General features: G+C 39.5%; 1 protein-coding gene across 16 annotated transcripts in view; it reads right to left on the bottom strand.

The window, feature by feature from the left end:
• Nucleotides 1–19,575, bottom strand: part of Parp6 (poly(ADP-ribose) polymerase family member 6) — a 34,476-nt gene that overhangs the window by 7,769 nt on the left and 7,132 nt on the right. For 5 of the 16 annotated variants that reach the window (XM_048793627.1, XM_048793628.1, XM_048793633.1 and 2 more), the window contains 12 exons: nucleotides 14,623–14,772; nucleotides 13,347–13,557; nucleotides 12,387–12,440; nucleotides 10,408–10,503; nucleotides 9,725–9,817; nucleotides 8,879–9,004; nucleotides 7,327–7,392; nucleotides 6,324–6,391; nucleotides 2,569–2,617; nucleotides 2,219–2,331; nucleotides 1,434–1,506; nucleotides 663–732 (listed from right to left, as the gene is read on the bottom strand). In XM_048793627.1, the coding sequence (XP_048649584.1) occupies nucleotides 663–732; nucleotides 1,434–1,506; nucleotides 2,219–2,331; nucleotides 2,569–2,617; nucleotides 6,324–6,391; nucleotides 7,327–7,392; nucleotides 8,879–9,004; nucleotides 9,725–9,817; nucleotides 10,408–10,503; nucleotides 12,387–12,440; nucleotides 13,347–13,557; nucleotides 14,623–14,772 (1,169 nt within the window). The remainder of the gene's footprint in view (nucleotides 1–662; nucleotides 733–1,433; nucleotides 1,507–2,218; nucleotides 2,332–2,568; nucleotides 2,618–6,323; nucleotides 6,392–7,326; nucleotides 7,393–8,878; nucleotides 9,005–9,724; nucleotides 9,818–10,407; nucleotides 10,504–12,386; nucleotides 12,441–13,346; nucleotides 13,558–14,622; nucleotides 14,773–19,575) is intronic. The other 11 variants (XM_048793629.1, XM_048793634.1, XM_048793635.1 and 8 more) reach the window with 6 other exon arrangements.

Raw genomic sequence — 19,575 nt, 5'->3', positions numbered from 1 at the left:
AAAAAAAAAAAAAAAAAAAAAAAAAAAAAGGAACAAAAGCAGTCTGAAAAGGAACTGAGACATGAACCTGGAAGGCTAAGAATGCTAAGTCATATTCTTTTTCCTATCTCTGAGCTAGACAACTCTGGACTCATTTCTTCACCAGACTCTAGACCTCATTCATGTCTAACCTTTGGAATAACATACTTCTTTTTCTTGTAGTCAATGTATATTATGAACAATGTTTGATTATGAGCAGTTATTAAAAAGTGGTTGACAGAACAAGGTCTCCAGAAATATAAGCCAATGAAATGAATTCAAGCCTTTGGGTATATTCACACATAAAGTCACATGCACAAATGCATACAATTCACAACTGCCAACATGAAAACTATGGTCTACAAAAACCCTTGTTTCACTTCCCATCTATTCCTTAACCCATTCTGAGAGCCCAAGTTCCTACAATTAATAAAACTACCATTTTTAACAATATCTGACCTCACCTCAAATAGAATTTAAAGTTCTAATGAGAGAAAGTAGAGACAGACTATGTGTCCATGATTGAGGAGAGAGCTGACATAGACCAAATATCCACAATGGGGAAGAAGATGACAGCACAGATCATGTTGTCACAAATGGATACAATGTAAATAGAGTCAAGGTGGCCAGAGAGTATTTCTTACCTGAGTATCCAAAGGAAATACTGGAGATGGGGCTCAGGTAGATGCCTTTGCCATAGGCTGCTCCATGCAGCTTGCAGGGAAACACCAGGATGAACATATGAGCCTGGGCCCTCCCATGGCTATATATTAGGCATCCACAAGGCTTATCCAGACCTCTGTCCCTCCATCTACCTTCTTATACATTCAAATTAACAGTAGGCACCTACTCTTATAAAACTGATAGGTTGAAAAGTGGATTTAGATTAAACTACTTGCCTATTATATATTAAATATTAATGTCTTGGTGAGTGGGGAGTGGTAGAGTCACTGAGTCAGTCCCTCAAAATCCACAGTCCTATCCCCGAGCCTTGGCATACAGGCAGATTCCAACAGGAATTATAGAAGAGGTCGCCAGGAGGAGGAACAACAACCATTCTCTGAAGTTTCTCAGGGTAAAGAAACAAGTCTTCATATCAATTCCTAAATAGCCACATAAATAGAGAAGTTCTATCTAATGTGAATCTATCGCAGTGGCTGAAACCAGCAATTCCGCATCCCTAACTATATGTATATTCTCATTCCCAAAACCACCAAAAAATACAGCCCAACTTCAAATAGACAATAGCCACGTTCATTCTGTACATACAATTCCACCTTCCCCTCTAAGGAAGCTCCCCAGACTAAGCTTCAGGATGTGGAGGCAAAAACATGTGAGTATTCTAGAGCAGCCTTCCCCAAAACTTAGTGGGGTAGGTAGAGATGGAGAGAAAAAAGAAAGAGACACAGCCTCACCTGCAGTTTGGTGTAGGATGCATTGACTAGCCCATTGCGCAGGATTGAATGCCAGTTCTCAATGTGGGACCCACTGCAAAGCAGAGTAGAATATATGATTCTTTGTGGCATAAGGTTTCCCAGAGCATTTTCAAGAGTGCCATCCCCACCCATGGTTACCCACACGAAACATTAAGACTGGCACAAACACACCTAGAGATGGACATCACATGGATACAGTCATAGGCAAGTAGATGTATGTTTGTGGTTAAACACTGTATCTGCATTTCCGATCCTATCCTCTCTTCTGGCCGTCAGCTAATCACATCCTAACTCTCAATACTGAACTGCTGATTCAACATTTTCACTTGCCTATTTTTCTGATAATTCAAATTCAACAAATTTCTCTCAAACCCGTCAAACTTATTACTAATTCCAAATGGGCCTTCCAGTCCAGACTACTTTAAGAACACTACCACTCCCTCTAAATTAGCTTTTACACCTTCTTTCTTTCTTCCCTCCCGAAATTAGGCATAAATTGTGGATTTCCTTTCAAAGTTTTGAAATCTATCATCCCTTCCATTTGGTTCCTTCAACTATGTCATTTTATAAGTATCATTTCTCTTCAACTGTATCATAAACAAGTTGATAACATAACCATGTCACGTTTCATTTTATCCTCTACAGCATCTACCAGCATTTAATAAATATTTGCTAACTAGTTGAGGGACACAGGTAACATAAATTCATACCTCAAAGGCACCCCCACCCCCGGCCCACTGCTGCCCACCCTCCACCCTCCTCACTGGAAGGCAAAGGTGCTGCCATAGAGCTTCTTGGCGGTCCGGAACCGAGCCTCCTTGGCAGGAGGGCTGCTCAGCAGGAGGAACTGGTGTGAGGTGTGCATGAACTTCAGCTGCTGCCCAGGGTGGGGGTGCGGTCAGGAAAACAGAGCAGAAATGGAGATCAGGGAGGGAAGGGTTGGGGATAGGGAACAAATTAGGCTTAAACTGACCCCAAACAAAGAAAATATGATTAGGCCCAAAGATTATGTTGACATACAGAGCCAATATGGCTAATGTGATCAGCTGGCTTGGAAGCCCTGCTGCCCCTTCACCACAAATTTGAAGGGTTTAGAGGAAGAATGATCACTTACCCTGCTGAGAGGTAGTTTGACAATGTGTGACCTGTTGCTAGAGATGATCCTGGGAAGAAACAGAGAAAAAAGGAAAAGGATAGAATAAGTATAGGGTTAGGTTATCCTGAACAGTCTTCCTTTGACCCTGGGAGAACAAGCAAGAATTACAGCATTGTCTGAATTGTGTGATAAATCCAGGTCACTATCTGAATATTCCTTTTGAGTGACAATGCTCATGTATAAAATTTTAAAAGGGAACCTACTGTCCAGAGAACAGTTAATTATTGGGAGTTAAACAATGGATAAAGAAAGGAAAGGGTATGAAATAGGTCACTACATCCAGGGAGAGAAAAGGATGGAACAAAAGGAATCCTACAAGAAGTCACCTATTTTTTAAAAATAGAGAAAGAAAAAAAGAGAAATAAAAGGAGAGACCTGAATTAGGAATGGTGACAACTTAAACCAGAGATTTAGTCTCAGAACTGGGTCTCAGGAGCCATCTTGCCTGAGCTCAGAGAAGGCTGAAGACTCTCAGAGATGGAGAAAATGAAAAGAAAGTTACGAACTAAACTGGAGAAAGAAACAAAATAAACTGGAATGAACTTCCTGAGAAGTCAGGGACAGACTAGGCTGTACACAGGCTGTACTCAGAACAGGAGAGGACAAAGGCATAAAATATTGAGGTCTCAGCAAGACAGCACTCTCCTACAGTGAATACAGTTTGTTTGTTGTGCCTCATCCATATACTTGTGATGTCAGTCCTATGCCTGGGCAATCATTTTTATTCTTAATTTTTTTTTTTAAGTTACAGAAGGACATAATACTTTTATTTTATTTATTTATTTTTTATGTGGTGCTGAGGATCAAACCCAGTGCCTAACATTAGCTAGGCAAGCATTCTATCACTGAGCCCCAACCCCAGCCCTCAGAGCAATCTTTTTGGCAAAAGGGAGGAAGCTGTTGCACTGAGAAGAACTGATGTCAAAGGTTGACTAGTAAGAGAAAGGCAAGCAAGAAAAAGAAAGCTGTCAAGAAAACAAAACAGAAATCATGGTCAGGGAGGGCAGGCAGTAGGGAATATTCAGAATCTTTGCTAATAGAAGTGAATAATAACAGTACCTCAGACTCTAGACATTCAATATCAGGGAACATGCCGGGACAAGGAAAGAAGACAGGATAGACAGACCTCTCAGGATGCACAGGAAACTTAGCTGACTAGTAAGTCAGCTAATTCCTATGTGCAAGGAACACTCAAAAACCTATCAGTAACGACAATATTTAATAAAAATGCATTGAAAATTGCTAAGAGTAGATTTTAAGTGTTAAAAAATAACTATGTGAGGTAATGAGTATGGTAATTGGCTCTACTGAGACACTCCACTATGCATACCTATTTCAAAACATCATGTTTTTATGAGAAACATACAATTTTTTTTTGTGAATTAAAAATTAGCCAGGGCTGGGGTTGTGGCTCAGTGGTGGAGCACCTGCCTAGCACATGCAGGGCACTGGGTTCAATACTCAGAATCATAAATAAATAAATAAATAAATGTATGTATGTATGTATGTATGTATGTTAAAAAAAAAAATCCAGGTATAGCAGAGCACACTTTATTTTTTATTTTTTTTTTGTGCAAAAATGATTTTTTTAAAATTTTTTATTGTTGGCTGTTCAAAACATTACATAATTCTTGATATATCATATTTCACACTTTGATTCAAGTGGGTTATGAGCTCCCATTTTTACCCCAAATACAGATTGCAGAATCACATCAGTTACACATCCATTGATTTACATATTGCCATACTAGTGTCTGTTGTGCTCCGCTGCCTTTCCCATCCTCCACCATCCCCCCTCCCCACCTCTCCCCTCCCCTCCCCTCCTCTCTCTCTACCCCCTCCACTGTATAACCCTGAGGGTCTCCTTCCATTACCATGCAATTTCCCTTCTCTCTCCCTTTCCCTCCCACCTCTCATCCCTGTTAAATGTTAATCTTCTTCTCCTGCTCTTCGTCCCTACTCTGTTCTTAGTTACTCTCCTTATATCAAAGAAGACATTTGGCATTTGTTTTTTAGGGATTGGCTAGCTTCACTTAGCATAATCTGCTCTAATGCCATCCATTTCCCTGTAAATTCTATGATTTTGTCATTTTTTAATGCAGAGTAATACTCCATTGTGTATAAATGCCACATTTTTTTTATCCATTCGTCTATTGAAGGGCATCTAGGTTGGTTCCACAGTCTTGCTATTGTGAATTGTGCTGCTATGAACATCGATGTAGCAGTGTCCCTGTAGCATGCTCTTTTTAGGTCTTTAGGGAATAGACCAAGAAGGGGAATAGCTGGGTCAAATGGTGGCTCCATTCCCAGCTTTCCAAGAAATCTCCATACTGCTTTCCAAATTGGCTGCACCAATTTGCAGTCCCACCAGCAATGTACAAGTGTACCCTTTTCCCCACATCCTCGCCAGCACTTGTTGTTGTTTGACTTCATAATGGCTGCCAATCTTACTGGAGTGAGATGGTATCTTAGGGTGGTTTTGATTTGCATTTCTCTGACAGCTAGAGATGGTGAGCATTTTTTCATGTACTTGTTGATTGACTGTATGTCCTCCTCTGAGAAGTGTCTGTTCAGGTCCTTGGCCCATTTGTTGATTGGGTTGTTTGTTCTCTTATTGTCTAATTTTTTGAGTTCTTTGTATACTCTGGATATTAGGGCTCTATCTGAAGTGTGAGGAGTAAAGATTTGTTCCCAGGATGTAGGCTCCCTATTTACCTCTCTTATTGTTTCTTTTGCTGAGAAAAAACTTTTTAGTTTGAGTAAGTCCCATTTGTTGATTCTAGTTATTAACTTTTGTGCTATGGGTGTCCTATTGAGGAATTTGGAGCCCGACCCCACAGTATGTAGATCGTAGCCAACTTTTTCTTCTATCAGACGGCGTGTCTCTGATTTGATATCAAGCTCCTTGATCCATTTTGAATTCACTTTTGTGCATGGCGAGAGAAAGGGATTCAGTTTCATTTTGTTGCATATGGATTTCCAGTTTTCCCAGCACCATTTGTTGAAGATGCTATCCTTCCTCCATTGCATGCTTTTAGCCCCTTTATCAAATATAAGGTAGTTGTAGTTTTGTGGATTGGTTTCTGTGTCCTCTATTCTGTACCATTGGTCCACCCGCCTGTTTTGGTACCAGTACCATGCTGTTTTTGTTACTATTCAGAGCACACTTTAATTCAAGTGGCTCAGGGGGCTGAGGCAAAAGGAGCAAAAGTTTGAGGGCAGCCTCAGCAACTTAGTGAGACCCTGTCTCAAAATGTAAACATTTTTTTTTTTTAAAAGGGCTGGGGATATAACTCAGTGGTAAAACATCTCTGGGTTCAAACTCCAGTACCAAAACAAAACAAACAAACAAAAAAAATTAAGAAAACAAACAAATCTTTTGGGAAACATTTTTTTTCTTTTTTTTGGTACTGGGGATTAAACCCAGGGCCTTATGCATGTGAGGCAAGCACTCTACCAACTGAGCTATATCCCCAGCCTAGGAAACATGGAACACTAAAAAAAGAATTTGTGAACTCTATGTAGGATCTAAATTTCTGTCAGGGCATGATATGTCAATAGACAAAACTCCCAAAAAAAAAAAAAAAAAAAAATCCATACTGCCTAAAACCTTGTGAAGAATACTGAAACCACCTTTAAGGGGTGCAGGCTCTATATCTAAAACCTTCCCCCTTCTCTATTGCCCCAAGAAGGGTGAACCACTCTATCCATACCATTGCAGGAGAGGATGAGCCAAGGGGTCCAGCTTGTCCATCTGCTTCTTGATTTCCAAATATGAGCCCTGTAAGACAATGATCATAAGATTATCTCCCAGGAGAGATGGGAGCCCTCCCACTTTCCATAGACTGACATCAGAACCCAGGGCAAGGGTATTGAACGCCACATAGAGAAAAGAGGACATGGGGGTTCCCACCCTCAAGGAGCCCCAGTCAGATTAGGAAGACTCATAAATAAATATGAAAATGACTGAAGATGCTTACAAAACAACATGCAGGTGGGTCTCCCTCATTTTATGCAATTCCTACAGCCCTAAAAAGCTGATTGTAAATCAAAAAATAAATAAAATCAATGTCCCAGAAAGATTAGGCTAAGGAATCCTGTAGTAAATCTTTACATAAAACAAAGTCATTCTGATCAGTAAATCATCCCTTCTAAGTGTACATTCTGTGTTAATCTCAACTGTGATATATAGGATTTGCTGAGAAGAGGCCCACCTGTAAATGTGAGAACAAATGAATGTCTATTCATGCAGAGACTGCAGACGAGGGGTGGGGAAATCTGGTGAGGAACAGCCTTGAGTCAAAGGATGGTCACTGCTCCATGTGGCTGCCCCACCCCTGGAAGGACAGAAGATGTAGGCCCCTGGGTCTAGTTCCTTACCTCCAAGCCCCCCTCCTCACCCTCCCAACCTTGGGCAGAGTTCTTTCCCTTATTTCTCTAATTCTCTAAGAATTTTCAAAAAACATTAATTTTGAACAACTTGTGAGGATTTAACAGCAAAGATAAAGATTGAGAAAGACATTAGGAGTGAAAAGAGTAAAGAGTAAGAGAGCTAATAAAACACAGAACAAGAATTGGGAAGGTTACAGAAGGAATAGCAGAAAAAATACATGAATTTGAGTAGCTTCTCTAAATCTTCACCCCCACTCCCATGAATTATACAAACAGAATAGGGCACTTAAACTGGGCAGGCAGAGAACATAGAGAGCAGAATACCTGGGTCATCTCCCGGATGGACATTACACTATCCAGAGCTTTCTGAAGCCGCTCATAATTCTTCTTCTGTAGAGAATCAATGGGAAGAAAAGAATGAGATGAAGAAAAGTAGAGGAGAGAGAAAAGCATAGAAAATCAAAGTAGGATGTACAAAGACCTCTAAGAGGGCTTAAGGAAATAGACTTGTATGCTATAGAATGAATATAAGTTTAATGTCAGTTCTGGAATCACATGCTAGTTCAAAATAACAGGGTAAGTGACTTAACCTCTTAGAATCTTAGTATCCCTGCTTAAAAATGATGGCTTTTCAGTTGTGCATTTTGCTTTTTTTTTTTTTTTTTTAATTTTGTAGTGCTACGGAAACCCTCTACCACCAAGCAAAACCTCCAGCCCCTATTTGCAAATGCAAATAGCAATCCCTACTACCCTTACAGAAATGTTTTGAGGATTAAATAATGTATGTAGAGAAGCTAGTATAGTGCCTGACAAAGTAATGATACTAACAGTGATAAATTGTCATATATATATATATAATTATTTTTTAAATATTTATTTTTTTTAGTTTTCGGCAGACACATCTTTGTTTGTATGTGGTGCTGAGGATCGAACCTGGGCCGCACGCATGCCAGGCGAGAGCGCTACCGCTTGAGCCACATCCCAGCCCCTGTTTTATATATTTGTGATGGTTAATTTTATGAGTCAACTTGACTAGACCATGGGTCTAGACACTTTATCAAACAGGATTTCTGGGTATGTGAGGGTAGTTCAGATTAACACTTGAATCAGCAGACTGAGTAAAGCAGACTGACCTTCCTAATGTGGATCTCAATAAGGTAACTAGACTTGAAAAGGCTAAAACAAAAAGGCTAACCTTTCCCTACTCCACAAATTGAATAATAGTGTAATCATCCTGTTTGAATTGGGATAATAATCTTTCCTGCCTTTAGATTTGAACTACAAAATTGGTTCTTCTTGAGTCTGCTCACTCTCAGGCCTCTGGTCTGGGACGGCAACTATACATGTGACAGGTTTTTTTGAGTCTCCAGCATGCTGACTATGGATGTTGGGACTTCTCAGTCTCTGTAATTATGTGAGGCAATTCCTTATAATAAATTTCTTTCTCTCTTTCAGTCTCTTATATTAGGTTCTCTCTGGAGAACCCTAATATGGTACTTTACATACATTATCTCTCATTTTTATGACAATCCACAAAGTAAATACTATCTACTTTTATAGGTAAGAAAACATTAATGCCATCCCTGACACCATTCAACTAGAGAGCAGCAGAACTTCAAATAAAATCCATGTTTGGCTCCAAAGTTTATATTCTTCCCATAATAATTTAACTAATATGAATTCTTCTCCCCTTCTTCTGATGAACTCAGCTGAAACAGCTAAACACTAGGATTCAAGGGTTCCCAAGAAACAGTTGTTCCATTTCTTCTGTCCCTTATCCAAGCTGTTGTATATGCTGGAATGGCAGTCTATAGTCTCCCACTATCTCTTATTATTTCTGTTATTTATCCCTGACTTTCTCCCCAAGCAACTGTACCTTAGGGTTAAAGGCCAGAGTCTTGGGATCAGTGGGGTCCACCACGGAGGGGTAAGGCTCAAAGATGATACTCTTTCTAGGGGATTCCAAAGCTGCCCTACACATAGCCACCAGCAGATCCACCACCTTAGGGCAAAGAAAAAAGGAGCAAAGCTTAAACAACTGCTCAGTTCTTGAAGTCCATGGCATCTAACATTTCTCTATTCTGTTCTTTTTAAAAACATATTTTCCTGCTGTTTAATTAGAAAATGCAAACTGATTATATAGATTTAAGTAATAAAAATATGAAAAAATTCAAGTAATAACAAAGTTTTGATTAAAGATAAATATCATCCACCCACAAACAAATTTCATTTCCTCACAAGTAAATACTAATTAAGTTTGATGTAGATCCTTCCAGATATTTATTACTATGTAAATAGTTTTTTCTTTTCATTTTTTTTTGTGCTGAAGATTGAACCCAGGGCCTCATGAATGCCAAGCATGAGCAACTCCTGAGCTCAATCAATCCTCCTGACTCCACTTCCCAAGCAGCTGAGACTGAATACAAGCACATATTACCATGCCTAGCTTTATATTTACTTTTTTATATAACTATATGTTACATCTTTCTATCCATAAATAATAAGTGTAGAGTATTTCTACTATAAGTGCATACCATAATTTCTTTAACTGAATTTTGTATGAGTTGGTGTTGTATTCGTTTTTTCTTATAAACTTTATAACTTAGTGAACATCCTTACATAAGAAATCATTTTTGGAGATTAAATTCCAAGGAGTAAAATTGCTGGGTTCCCTTGACTTTCCTGATCCCAATTCCTCAGCTGCTTTTCCTTCTCCTCATACCTCTGCTCCAGTAGCCACCTCCTCTGCAGCTCCAGACATGACTCCCAGTGTGTAGAAGGAGAAGACGCACAGTTCACGAGTACAGACAGCTGGCTGAATGAACATATTAAACAATACAATATAGGTGTAAGTTATGCAATGAGAAAATATAAGGAGAGACAGGTCTGACCCTAGACCACTGCAGAATAAGGTAGAAATTTGGGGTCCTTTGTATCAGGAGAAAACCATCAAAAAGTATTATATCTAATTAAAATGCCTTACTAAAAAGTTTGAGTTAAGTCATCTACCTATGAACCATTCTCTGACCTGTCAGGTAGTCAGATAATTCTTCCAAGTTTCCATGACATTGTTTGTATCTCTTCTATATATTTAACATATATTATGATTTATAATTGAGTATCCACCCATCTAGACTTGGGAGTACCAGAGGATAGTATTGTATCCAATCATCTTGTCAATATCTGATTCCTATTTTTAAATGCTGCATGGGAATTATTTCCTCAAGGTCATTATCATATCCTCATCTCTCCAAACATGATTAGACTTCTTTTCTGAGAAAAGCAATTCTAGAGTCTCTGGGGACAGAATCCCTTCTTTACCATAGGCCCAGGAAGAAAAGAGAGATGAGAAGTAAATGAAGGGGTCTTGGCGGAGGAAATAGGTCACAGGGTAGGAGCCTATACCTTGAGCATGGAACCATTTTGGAAGACATGCTGCTCATCACACACCACACAGTACTCATTCAATGTTGGAATCCTCTGCTCTGCATATTTCATGATCTGGAGAGAGAACAGATGTTTACATATTTTACAGGTTCACGCACAAGTATAGAAAAATTTTTTTAGATGCAAGAAATAATTTATGCTTTATTCTAGCTATTCTCCTCCCTCCCAGCCATTTGCCTAAAGCAGAATCGATTCTTGGGCATTGCACTTATTTCAACTGATGCCTCTACTTCAGAGCTAAATCTGTATATTATTATAAAAATAAAACCTGTCATGACCTTTGATTTAAAGTCCTGAGTTAATAATTGACTTCTACTACTTAGTATCAAATGTAACTACGGATGGCAGTTAATCTATGCCTTCATTTATAAAGTTGGATATTATTCACCTCATCGGGATATTGCAAAAAGTAAGGTTATCTTCATGAAAGCATTTTATAAGCATAAGCAAGTGCTAATTAAACTAGTAACAGCAGATGTACTCACTACAGACTGCCCTTTAGTATAGGTGAGTATTCAATCCAAGATAAGATTGCAAGGGGACCTGAAAAGACACTTCAACTACCTAGACAATTAGTCAATTCACTGGTCAAAATCACCAACAAAATTCTGTGCTGGGTTCAGGCATGGTCACATATGCCTTTAATCCCAGCAACCTGGGAAACTTTGAGACAGGAGGATTGCAAGTTTGAGGCCAGCTTCAGCAACTTAGGGCAGCTCTCAGCAAGTTAGCAAGACCTTGTCTCAAAATAAACATAAAAATGTGCTGGGGCTGTAGCTTAGTGGTAGAGCACCCCTGGGTTAAATCCCCAGTACACACCCCTCAAAACTAAATAAAAAGAAAAAAGAATTCTGTGCTGGGAAGGTAGTACAAATTGAGAATTCATACTGATGTGATTCTGCAATCTGTATATGGGGTAAAAATGGGAGCTCATAACCCACTTGAATCAAAGTGTGAAATATGATATATCAAGAACTATGTAATGTTTTCAACAGCCAACAATAAAAAATAAAAAAAAAAAAATAAATAAAAAAATAAAAAAAAAAAAAATTGAGAATTCATGCAGAAATATCCTAATATGTTTTTCCTAGCAATGCCTTAACATACTGTTTGTGAATAAATCAAGTTGTCCCATTTCACATGAGCTGGTAACAGAGATGGAAGGGGTTTTACTAATTCATTTAATGAAGGTTTTTTTAAATGCCTACTATGTACTCAGCTCTGTAAAAGGTCTCTTTGACTATGTTATCAAGAAAGATTGTCTCAGATGCTAGACTCCAATAGGGGAGATGTGGTATGTCAACAAATTCCTTACAATGGTTTGTGACATGTGGTATGTGACACAGAGATGTTACATAAAACAAAAAGGATCATGCAATGGAGTAATGAAGACTATAAGGAAAAGACACTTGTGAACCTTGACTGCAACAGGCAGACATGGGGAGGAAGGCCAGTGGAAGGAATAACATGAAAAAAGATAACAGAGATATAAAAGTGAAAGCTCAAAGAAGTAAAGAGATTTTTGAAAGATGTAAATGATCAGCATTGGCTTAGCAGTGAAAAAGATCTTTAAGGAAACTGAAGATCACTTAAGCAAGGGATTTGGGGACTGCAAGAAAAATTAGTGTCAATACCTCTCTTAACACTTTATATACTTAAAATTCACAGTACATTTGTACCCCATCCTAAGTATTCCCAATAATTCTGTGTTTTGTTTGTTTGTTTTAATCCTAATATTAGGGATTAAACCCATGCTGAGAATACATGAGGTTGGGAACTATATCTTCTCTCTTATCCATTCAATACTTATTAGTATAGTTCTGGGAACAAAGCAACTCAGGAAATATTTAACTGACTAAAAGAGCAGCGCGATCTTAGGGGATCATATGGTCAGACAATAAGTAAGATGTTTGGACTGAAGCTTTAGACCTAATTACCTGGACAAGGAATCCATACTCCAGAGTGGGAATGTTCTTGCAGTGACCACTGACCTGGTGGAAGTAAAAGACAAGACCTCATAAATCTCTTATGAAGCAGGGGCCTCTAAAGACCTCACTGACCCATCACCTAGGATTTTCCTAAAATTACTAAGTCCTATTTCAAAAAAAGCAACCTCAAAGCTGGAGAGATTTTTTTTTTTTAAGACATTTTTTGCCAAAGATTCTAGACTAGTGTTAACTCGTCTTTAATCCTTTCCAAAGTAGATGGAACAGATCAGTATAGAAGTTAACTGTTGAGAGCCACAGCCGAAGGGGCCCCAGCAAACTTCCAGCTGCCAGCAAACTTCCAGCTGCCGGCTGATGATTGGCTCACAGCGGCCCCAGCAACATCTAGCTGATTGGCTCCTCTGCAGCGATGCTCATTGGGCTGTTTCCCTGCCCTTTCAGACCACGGAGCTGCTCATTGGGGGACTTTTTTGGCTCCGCCCACATGACCCAGCCAATCAGCCTCAAGAGCAGGAGGATTGTGGGAGGTGGAGAGAAGCTTGTGTGGGGGAGAGAGGCTTGTGGAAAGCCGGTGGTGGCAGTTGAGGCTCTGAGGGTTTTTCCTGAGAGGCTGTTTTGTTTGGCGTGTGTGGTTCTAAAAATAAAGTTAGTTTCTTTTGACAAGTGGCTCCTGATTGTGCCCAGCCAGACTGCGGCAGTTAACTACCAAGTTCTAACCACAGTCTAATAAAATCAAACATGACTTGCCCATCTCCAGTGTCTCTCTGCTTTATGGCCTACTACCAGAGAAGGCAGTCAGACAGTTTAGATCTAAGTTTCAACTATTAAAAAAATGTGTTCCATTCTACTCATAATACATTAATAACCCCACCCCATTTTGAAAAGCTACACTCCCACATTTCCAATCCCACCCTCCTGATACCCAAGTCAAATCTTCCCCAGCCCATGTACCAAAGGAGAGGTCCGTGCTGGGGGAGGGAGGCCCACGTGCTGAGGGCACAGGAGACCTGCCTGAGGGCTGGGAGGGTAGCCAAACACCTCCACTTTGGGGTTCTTCATGGTACAGGAGATGGAACGATTCATGAGGCGCCCAACTCGTAGCTCTGGTACACCCAGTTTGCCTTTCAGCATGGAGTCCTGTATGATGGGGAAACTGGGAGACCTGGAGAGTGAAGGTAAAAAGAACTGATAAAAATGAAGACTCAGTATGAACCCCAGAAGGGGACTGGAGAGAAGCAGGTCCTAGGCCAAAAGTCTAAGCCAAAGACAAAAAACTCAAAAAGGGGTACATTCCACTGGATCCACTGTGAGAAAAAGTGGATCACACTATTGGATTTATATATTTTGGTACTGGGGATTGAACCCAGGGGCATTCTACCACTGAGTTACACTCAAAGTCTTTTTATTTTTGAGACAGGGTCTTGATAAATTGCTGAAGCTGCTTCAAACTTGTAATTCTCCTGTCTCAGACTCCCAAATGGCTGAATGGCATGCACCACCACACCAACTAAATGAATTGATTTGTACGTCATTACAAATCAGATTGGGACATGGAAGGGAGGTAAAGGCAAAGCCTAGGCATTAACACCAGGTATGAAACAATCCCTCGGAGAGGAGACCTGTTCATTTACTCTCTGTCATAAAAGAGAAGGATTAAGTGCTACACACTGGCAAGAAGTAGTTGTATCCTGAAGAGCTTAATGTTAACTATCTGACTGTCAATATGGTGCCTGAGAAGCTACAAACCTAGGTTTGTGTCTGCCTTTGGGAAAATCAGAAGATAACCAAGAAGGAAACAATGTATATCTAGGGTCAAAGAATGGAGCAATATTTATTTCCAGCCTAGATAATAAATCAATGGGCCCTTGCATAAGAGCCAGGAGTCGGTGCCTATTCCATAACTCTGCCTCCTTAGGACAGGGAATAAGGATGAGAACCAAAGGAAGACAAGATGGAAAGATCAGCATGCACATCTCCAAATATATTACCGTGAGCTCAGAATTATTGTATTTTACATACAGGATGAGGTATGAACATTGGACTAGGAACAGAAGAGTAAGGACACAAAGGGGACAAAACCATGTGAGTGGTATTAGTAGTTAAAGGTACAGAATTTGGAGGACCAAGAAAGAGGACAGAAAAAATTAATTCATGTATTCCAGAAGATGGGAATGAGGCTAAGACAAGACTGAGGTGATTACAGATGATTAGCTAAGGGGGTTCTTACTTGGGGATGGGTGAGAAGATGCTGAGGCCAGCTCGGAACTTCTTGATGGTACCACTTGCCTTGAACCAACTGTGCCTCTTCTCCTGCTGGGTCTTCAAGAAATCGTTGCTCAGATGTTTCCATTGTTGGGATGTGAACATACCCAGGATCCTGAAGAATCAAAGAGAACAGGTTTAGGCAAGATCAGGCAAAGGAGAAGGTCAAGAAATAGGAAATAGGCAAGGCAAATAATTTAATTCCAAAGACTGCAAAACTAATTGTGATAGGGGAATGTGTGCTTGAACACCTGCCTTGAGATGACCTTAGCACATGGAAATTACTATCTTAAATGCCATCCTAAATGAGGCGCCCAACTCGTAGCTCTGGTACACCCAGTTTGCCTTTCAGCATGGAGTCCTGTATGATGGGGAAACTGGGAGACCTGGAGAGTAAAGGTAAAAAGAACTGATAAAAATGAAGACTCAGTATGAACCCCAGAAGGGGACTGGAGAGAAGTAGGTCCTAGGCCAAAAGTCTAAGCCAAAGACAAAAAACTCAAAAAAGGGGTACATTCCACTGGATCCACTGTGAGAAAAAGTGGATCATAGTACACTCTCCCATTGACTATGTAAATGGATCAGAAAAATTCTGAAATGTTTTTTGCACTTTCAGGGAGATCTCAAAGGTGAGCCTTCAAAGGCTGTGAACCTGAAATTTACTGCCAAGAATGACTATATTGAAACCAGAACAGAGATGGGAGGACAGAGGTAAGTACCACACTCTGCCTTGTGAATAGTGAAGAAAAGAACTAGGAACATAAAAGATACTGACATTGTTAGATGAAAAATTACATCCCGGGCTGGGGTTGTGGCTCACGGGTAGAGCACTCGCCTAGCATGTGTGAGACCCTGGGTTCGATCCGCAGCATCACATAAAAATAAAATGAAGATATTGTGTCCAGCTAAAAAATAAATATTAAAAAAAAAAAAACAACACTACATCCCCAAATTTACAGTTTCCAGAAAGGTGTGGTGGCACATGCCTGTAATACCAGCAACCTGGAAGACTGAGGCAGGAGGATCACAATTTGAGGCCAGTATCATGACTTCATAAGACCCTGTCTCAAAATCAAATTTAAAAAGACTAGGGATTTAGTATCTAGCATACGTGAGGTCCCAGGTTTAATCCGAAGTATTTCAAATAAAGAAATACTATAATTATAGTTTCCAACTCCCAGACTTGTTAGTCCTATCACTTATCCTTGAACAGTTTTATCATTTCTGATACAATATAATTATTCAACTTCTCAAGTTTCTAATTTCACCTAAAGCCAACAATCTCTTTCCCTTCTAATTAGAGAAAGCCATCAGATATCAGCTCCTTTAATTTTTCTAATCCTAATATAATACCTATTTCCACCCTGACCTCAATCCCTCCACTCTCTGGACCAAAGTGACATCCTATTTAAGACAATTTCTCTATTTGTGCTCTATCTCAGCCCCTTCTTGCCTTTTTAGGAACCTCAATCTATCAATCATTTCTGTCTCTTGTTGGTTCCTTTCCCAAAGATTACAAAAAATTTCAACTTTCTGTACCTACTTCAGTCTAAGTATCTCACACTTTTCCCCTTCTAAACTCATCTAAATTTCCCAATTCATAATTATTGTTTCTACTTTCTTGCCAATCATTCAATTCTCAAATTACTGTGGTTCCTACCTCACCATTCCATTAAAATTGTTCTCATTGTTAAGCTAAATCAAATAGAAACTTCAAAATTCTCCTCTTACAGATCTTCACTGGCATCTGACCCTCGATAAAGAAGTTGTCTTGCCTTGTCTTCTGTGATACCATTCTTCTCTGACCTACCTTTAGTGTTTCTTCTTTCTCTGGGGTTTCCTGGGTATTCTGTCCAGGTGTTAAAAGGTATATTACCTTTGATTCTATTTTCTTTTCTATCATGCTCTCCTTTAGCTATCTCATATTCACTGGTTTTAATTTCTATCCACATGCTGATGACTGTCTTTAACCCTAACCTCTCCTATACATACCAAACTGTACTTCATATACACACTGTATATGAGCCATCTCCATTTACATATCCTAAAGTTACCTTTAATATGTTTAAAATTGGATTATCACCTGAGCATAGTGGCACACATCTATAATCCCAGTGGCTCAGGAGACTGAGGCAGGAAGATCATGAGTTCAAAGCCAGCTTCAGCAACTTAGCAATGCTCTGAGCAACTTTGTGAGACTGCCTCAAAATAAAATATAAAGGCCTGGGACTGTGACTCAGTAGTTAAGTGCCCTGGGTTCAATAACCAGTTTCAAAAAGAAACTGGTGGGTTGGCGGGGGTATGTATTCTCATGCTACAAATCTGCTATTTTCTTTTCCTTGTGGTATTGGAGGCCTGAGCCAGGCATGTACTAGAAAAGTGCATTACCAACAAGTTACATCCCAGTCCATGCTCCTCTTCTTATATCCCTATTTAAATTGGTGGCATCACAATTTACCTAGACAGGAGGGCTGGAAATCTAAAGTAATTTTCCACTACTCCTTGGCTCTTGCGAATGTATACAAAATATCCAGCCCAGTCTTATTGACTTATACCCCCAAAATCATTCTGTTTCATCTCCATTCTTGCAATTCTTTTTTTTTTCTTCCTTTTTTTTTTTTTTGTTCACTTACTAGTAAGAATTGAACTTAGGGACTTAAGCCTAGGCAAGTGCTCTACCATTGAACCAGCTCTCACTTCTATTCTAATCTACAGTCACATTTTAGCTCAGCCCTTCATCATTTCATGTCTAAGGGTATATAAAAGCTTCATACTAAATTAGTTCTGGTCCCACTACAAAGTTACCAGAATACTTTTTCTGAAATTTAATCTGACCATGTCCTTTTTTTGCTTAAAACCCTTCAATGTTCTTATTGCCTAAAGGACGAAAGCCCAAGATCTGGCTTTTTTTTTTTTTTTTTTTGTACTAGAGATTGAACCACTGAACGACATCTCCAGCCTTTTTTATTTTGTTTTGAGACAGGGTCTTGCTAAATTGCCTAGGCTGGCCTCAAGCTTGCAATCCTCCTGCCTCAGCTTCCCACGCCACTGGGATTACAGGTATGCACCACAGCAACCCACCAGACTAGACATTTTAATAAAACTTTACATTTCGCAAAGTGGTTGCATATACTCCTCATTTCATTCACATAGTTCTGAAAGGTTTATAGGGCAGATGTAGAGGCAGGTTCACAACTTGTCCAAGATCACACAGGTGGCTAATCCTGACTGGAACTGGGACTAGAGTGTAAGTCTCCAGGTATTAATTTAGAGTTCTTTCAAATAAACTGTGCTATTGCTTTACAAACCAACAAGGGGATTCCTCAGTAGTTGAATACCCATCAAAAATCATGAAAATAGATCTATTTCTCCTCCAAACAGAAGATAATAGGGGGAGAATCCTCTCTAAAATAGTACTTTGAAATTACAACTAACAAGGGAAAGTTATTAGCAACCATCCACCTCATTATCTATCCAAAAGAAGCTCAAATTCAGAAGAACCAGCTCTCAGAGAAGCAGGAAGTAATCTACTCAGAACCTGAATCACTGGGCCAATGGCACACACCTTAATCCCAGCATCTCAGGAGACTAAGGCAGGAGGATTAGAAGTTTGAGGCCAGCCTCAGAAACTTGGCAAGACCCTGTCTCAAAATAAAAAGGATTGGAGGGGCTGGGATTGTGGTTCAGCGGTAGAGCGCTCGCCTAGCACGTGCGAGGCCCTGGGTTTGATCCTCAGCACCACATAGAAATAAATAAATAGAGATATTGTGTCTAACTACAACTAAAAAATAAATATTTAAAAATAAAAATAAAAAGGGCTGGAAATGTAGCTCAGCCGTAAAGCACCCCTGGGTTCAATCCCTACTTTTCTGCCTTTGGTACTACCATTCTTCCCTCATTTTTTGTTTGGTTTTTGTTGATATTGGGAAATTACCCTAGGGCTTCACACACGCTAGATGGGCACTACGCCACTCAGCTACATCCCCAGTCCTTTTCAAGAATATTTGAGACAGGGTCTTACTAGGTTGCCAAAGCTTGCATCAAACTTGCCATGCTCCCGCCTCAGCCTTCAAGTAGCTGGCATTACAGGAATGCACTAGCACATCTGGATCTCCCCTTATATTTATCAATAATATTCAACTTCTTGAAACTCCTTACACACATGGTGCTTCATGTGATTATGCCCCTGTAAATATTATCCATTCTTCTGTGCTAGAAAATCATTAATCATCTCCTTTTCATTTTTTCACTCACAGCTCTTACTTGCCACCAGACAGAGTCAATCCTTCCACTATATTCTTCCTAGATCTTACAAATTCACTTGTATTAGAACAAATATCCATTGGACTTTATTTGGAACATCAATGATGTGGAAAATGTGCTACACTTCTCTTTGTACAGCAAATACTTAGCACAAACTTCTCAACAACTTCAAGAAACTAAAATTGTCTAAGCTCCTAGAGCCCTATTCCTAGGAAATCACAAGAGGAAATGTGGATAGCGTGATTCTGATTCCACAATTGTATTCTATTTTTTGGGCCAGGAATTGAACCCAGGGGCACTTTTACCACTGAGCTATATCCCCAGTCCTTTTTTTAAAAATTATCTTATTTTTTTAGTTGTCAATAGACCTTTACCTTATTTATTGATATGCGGTGCTGAGAATTGAACCCAGTGTCTCACACATGCTAGGCAAGCACTCTGCCACTGAGCCACAATCCCAGCCCATCCCCAGTCTTTTTAAAAATTTTATTTAAATTTTTAAAATTTTGAGAGACTCTAAGTTACATGAAGTTGGCCTCAACTTGCAATCCTACAAGTAAAAATTTTAAAAGGGCATTTAAAGAAACACACATTCACACTAATAAAACACTGAATTTGTACAAAAAAAAAAAAAAAAAATCCCAAACTTGAGATC

The sequence above is a fragment of the Marmota marmota genome, unplaced genomic scaffold, assembly GCF_001458135.2.
Source record: "Marmota marmota marmota unplaced genomic scaffold, marMar, whole genome shotgun sequence".
NCBI lineage: Eukaryota > Metazoa > Chordata > Mammalia > Rodentia > Sciuridae > Marmota > Marmota marmota.
The sequence above is the reverse complement of the archived record's forward strand: the minus strand, read 5'-3'. Positions and strand labels throughout refer to the sequence as shown.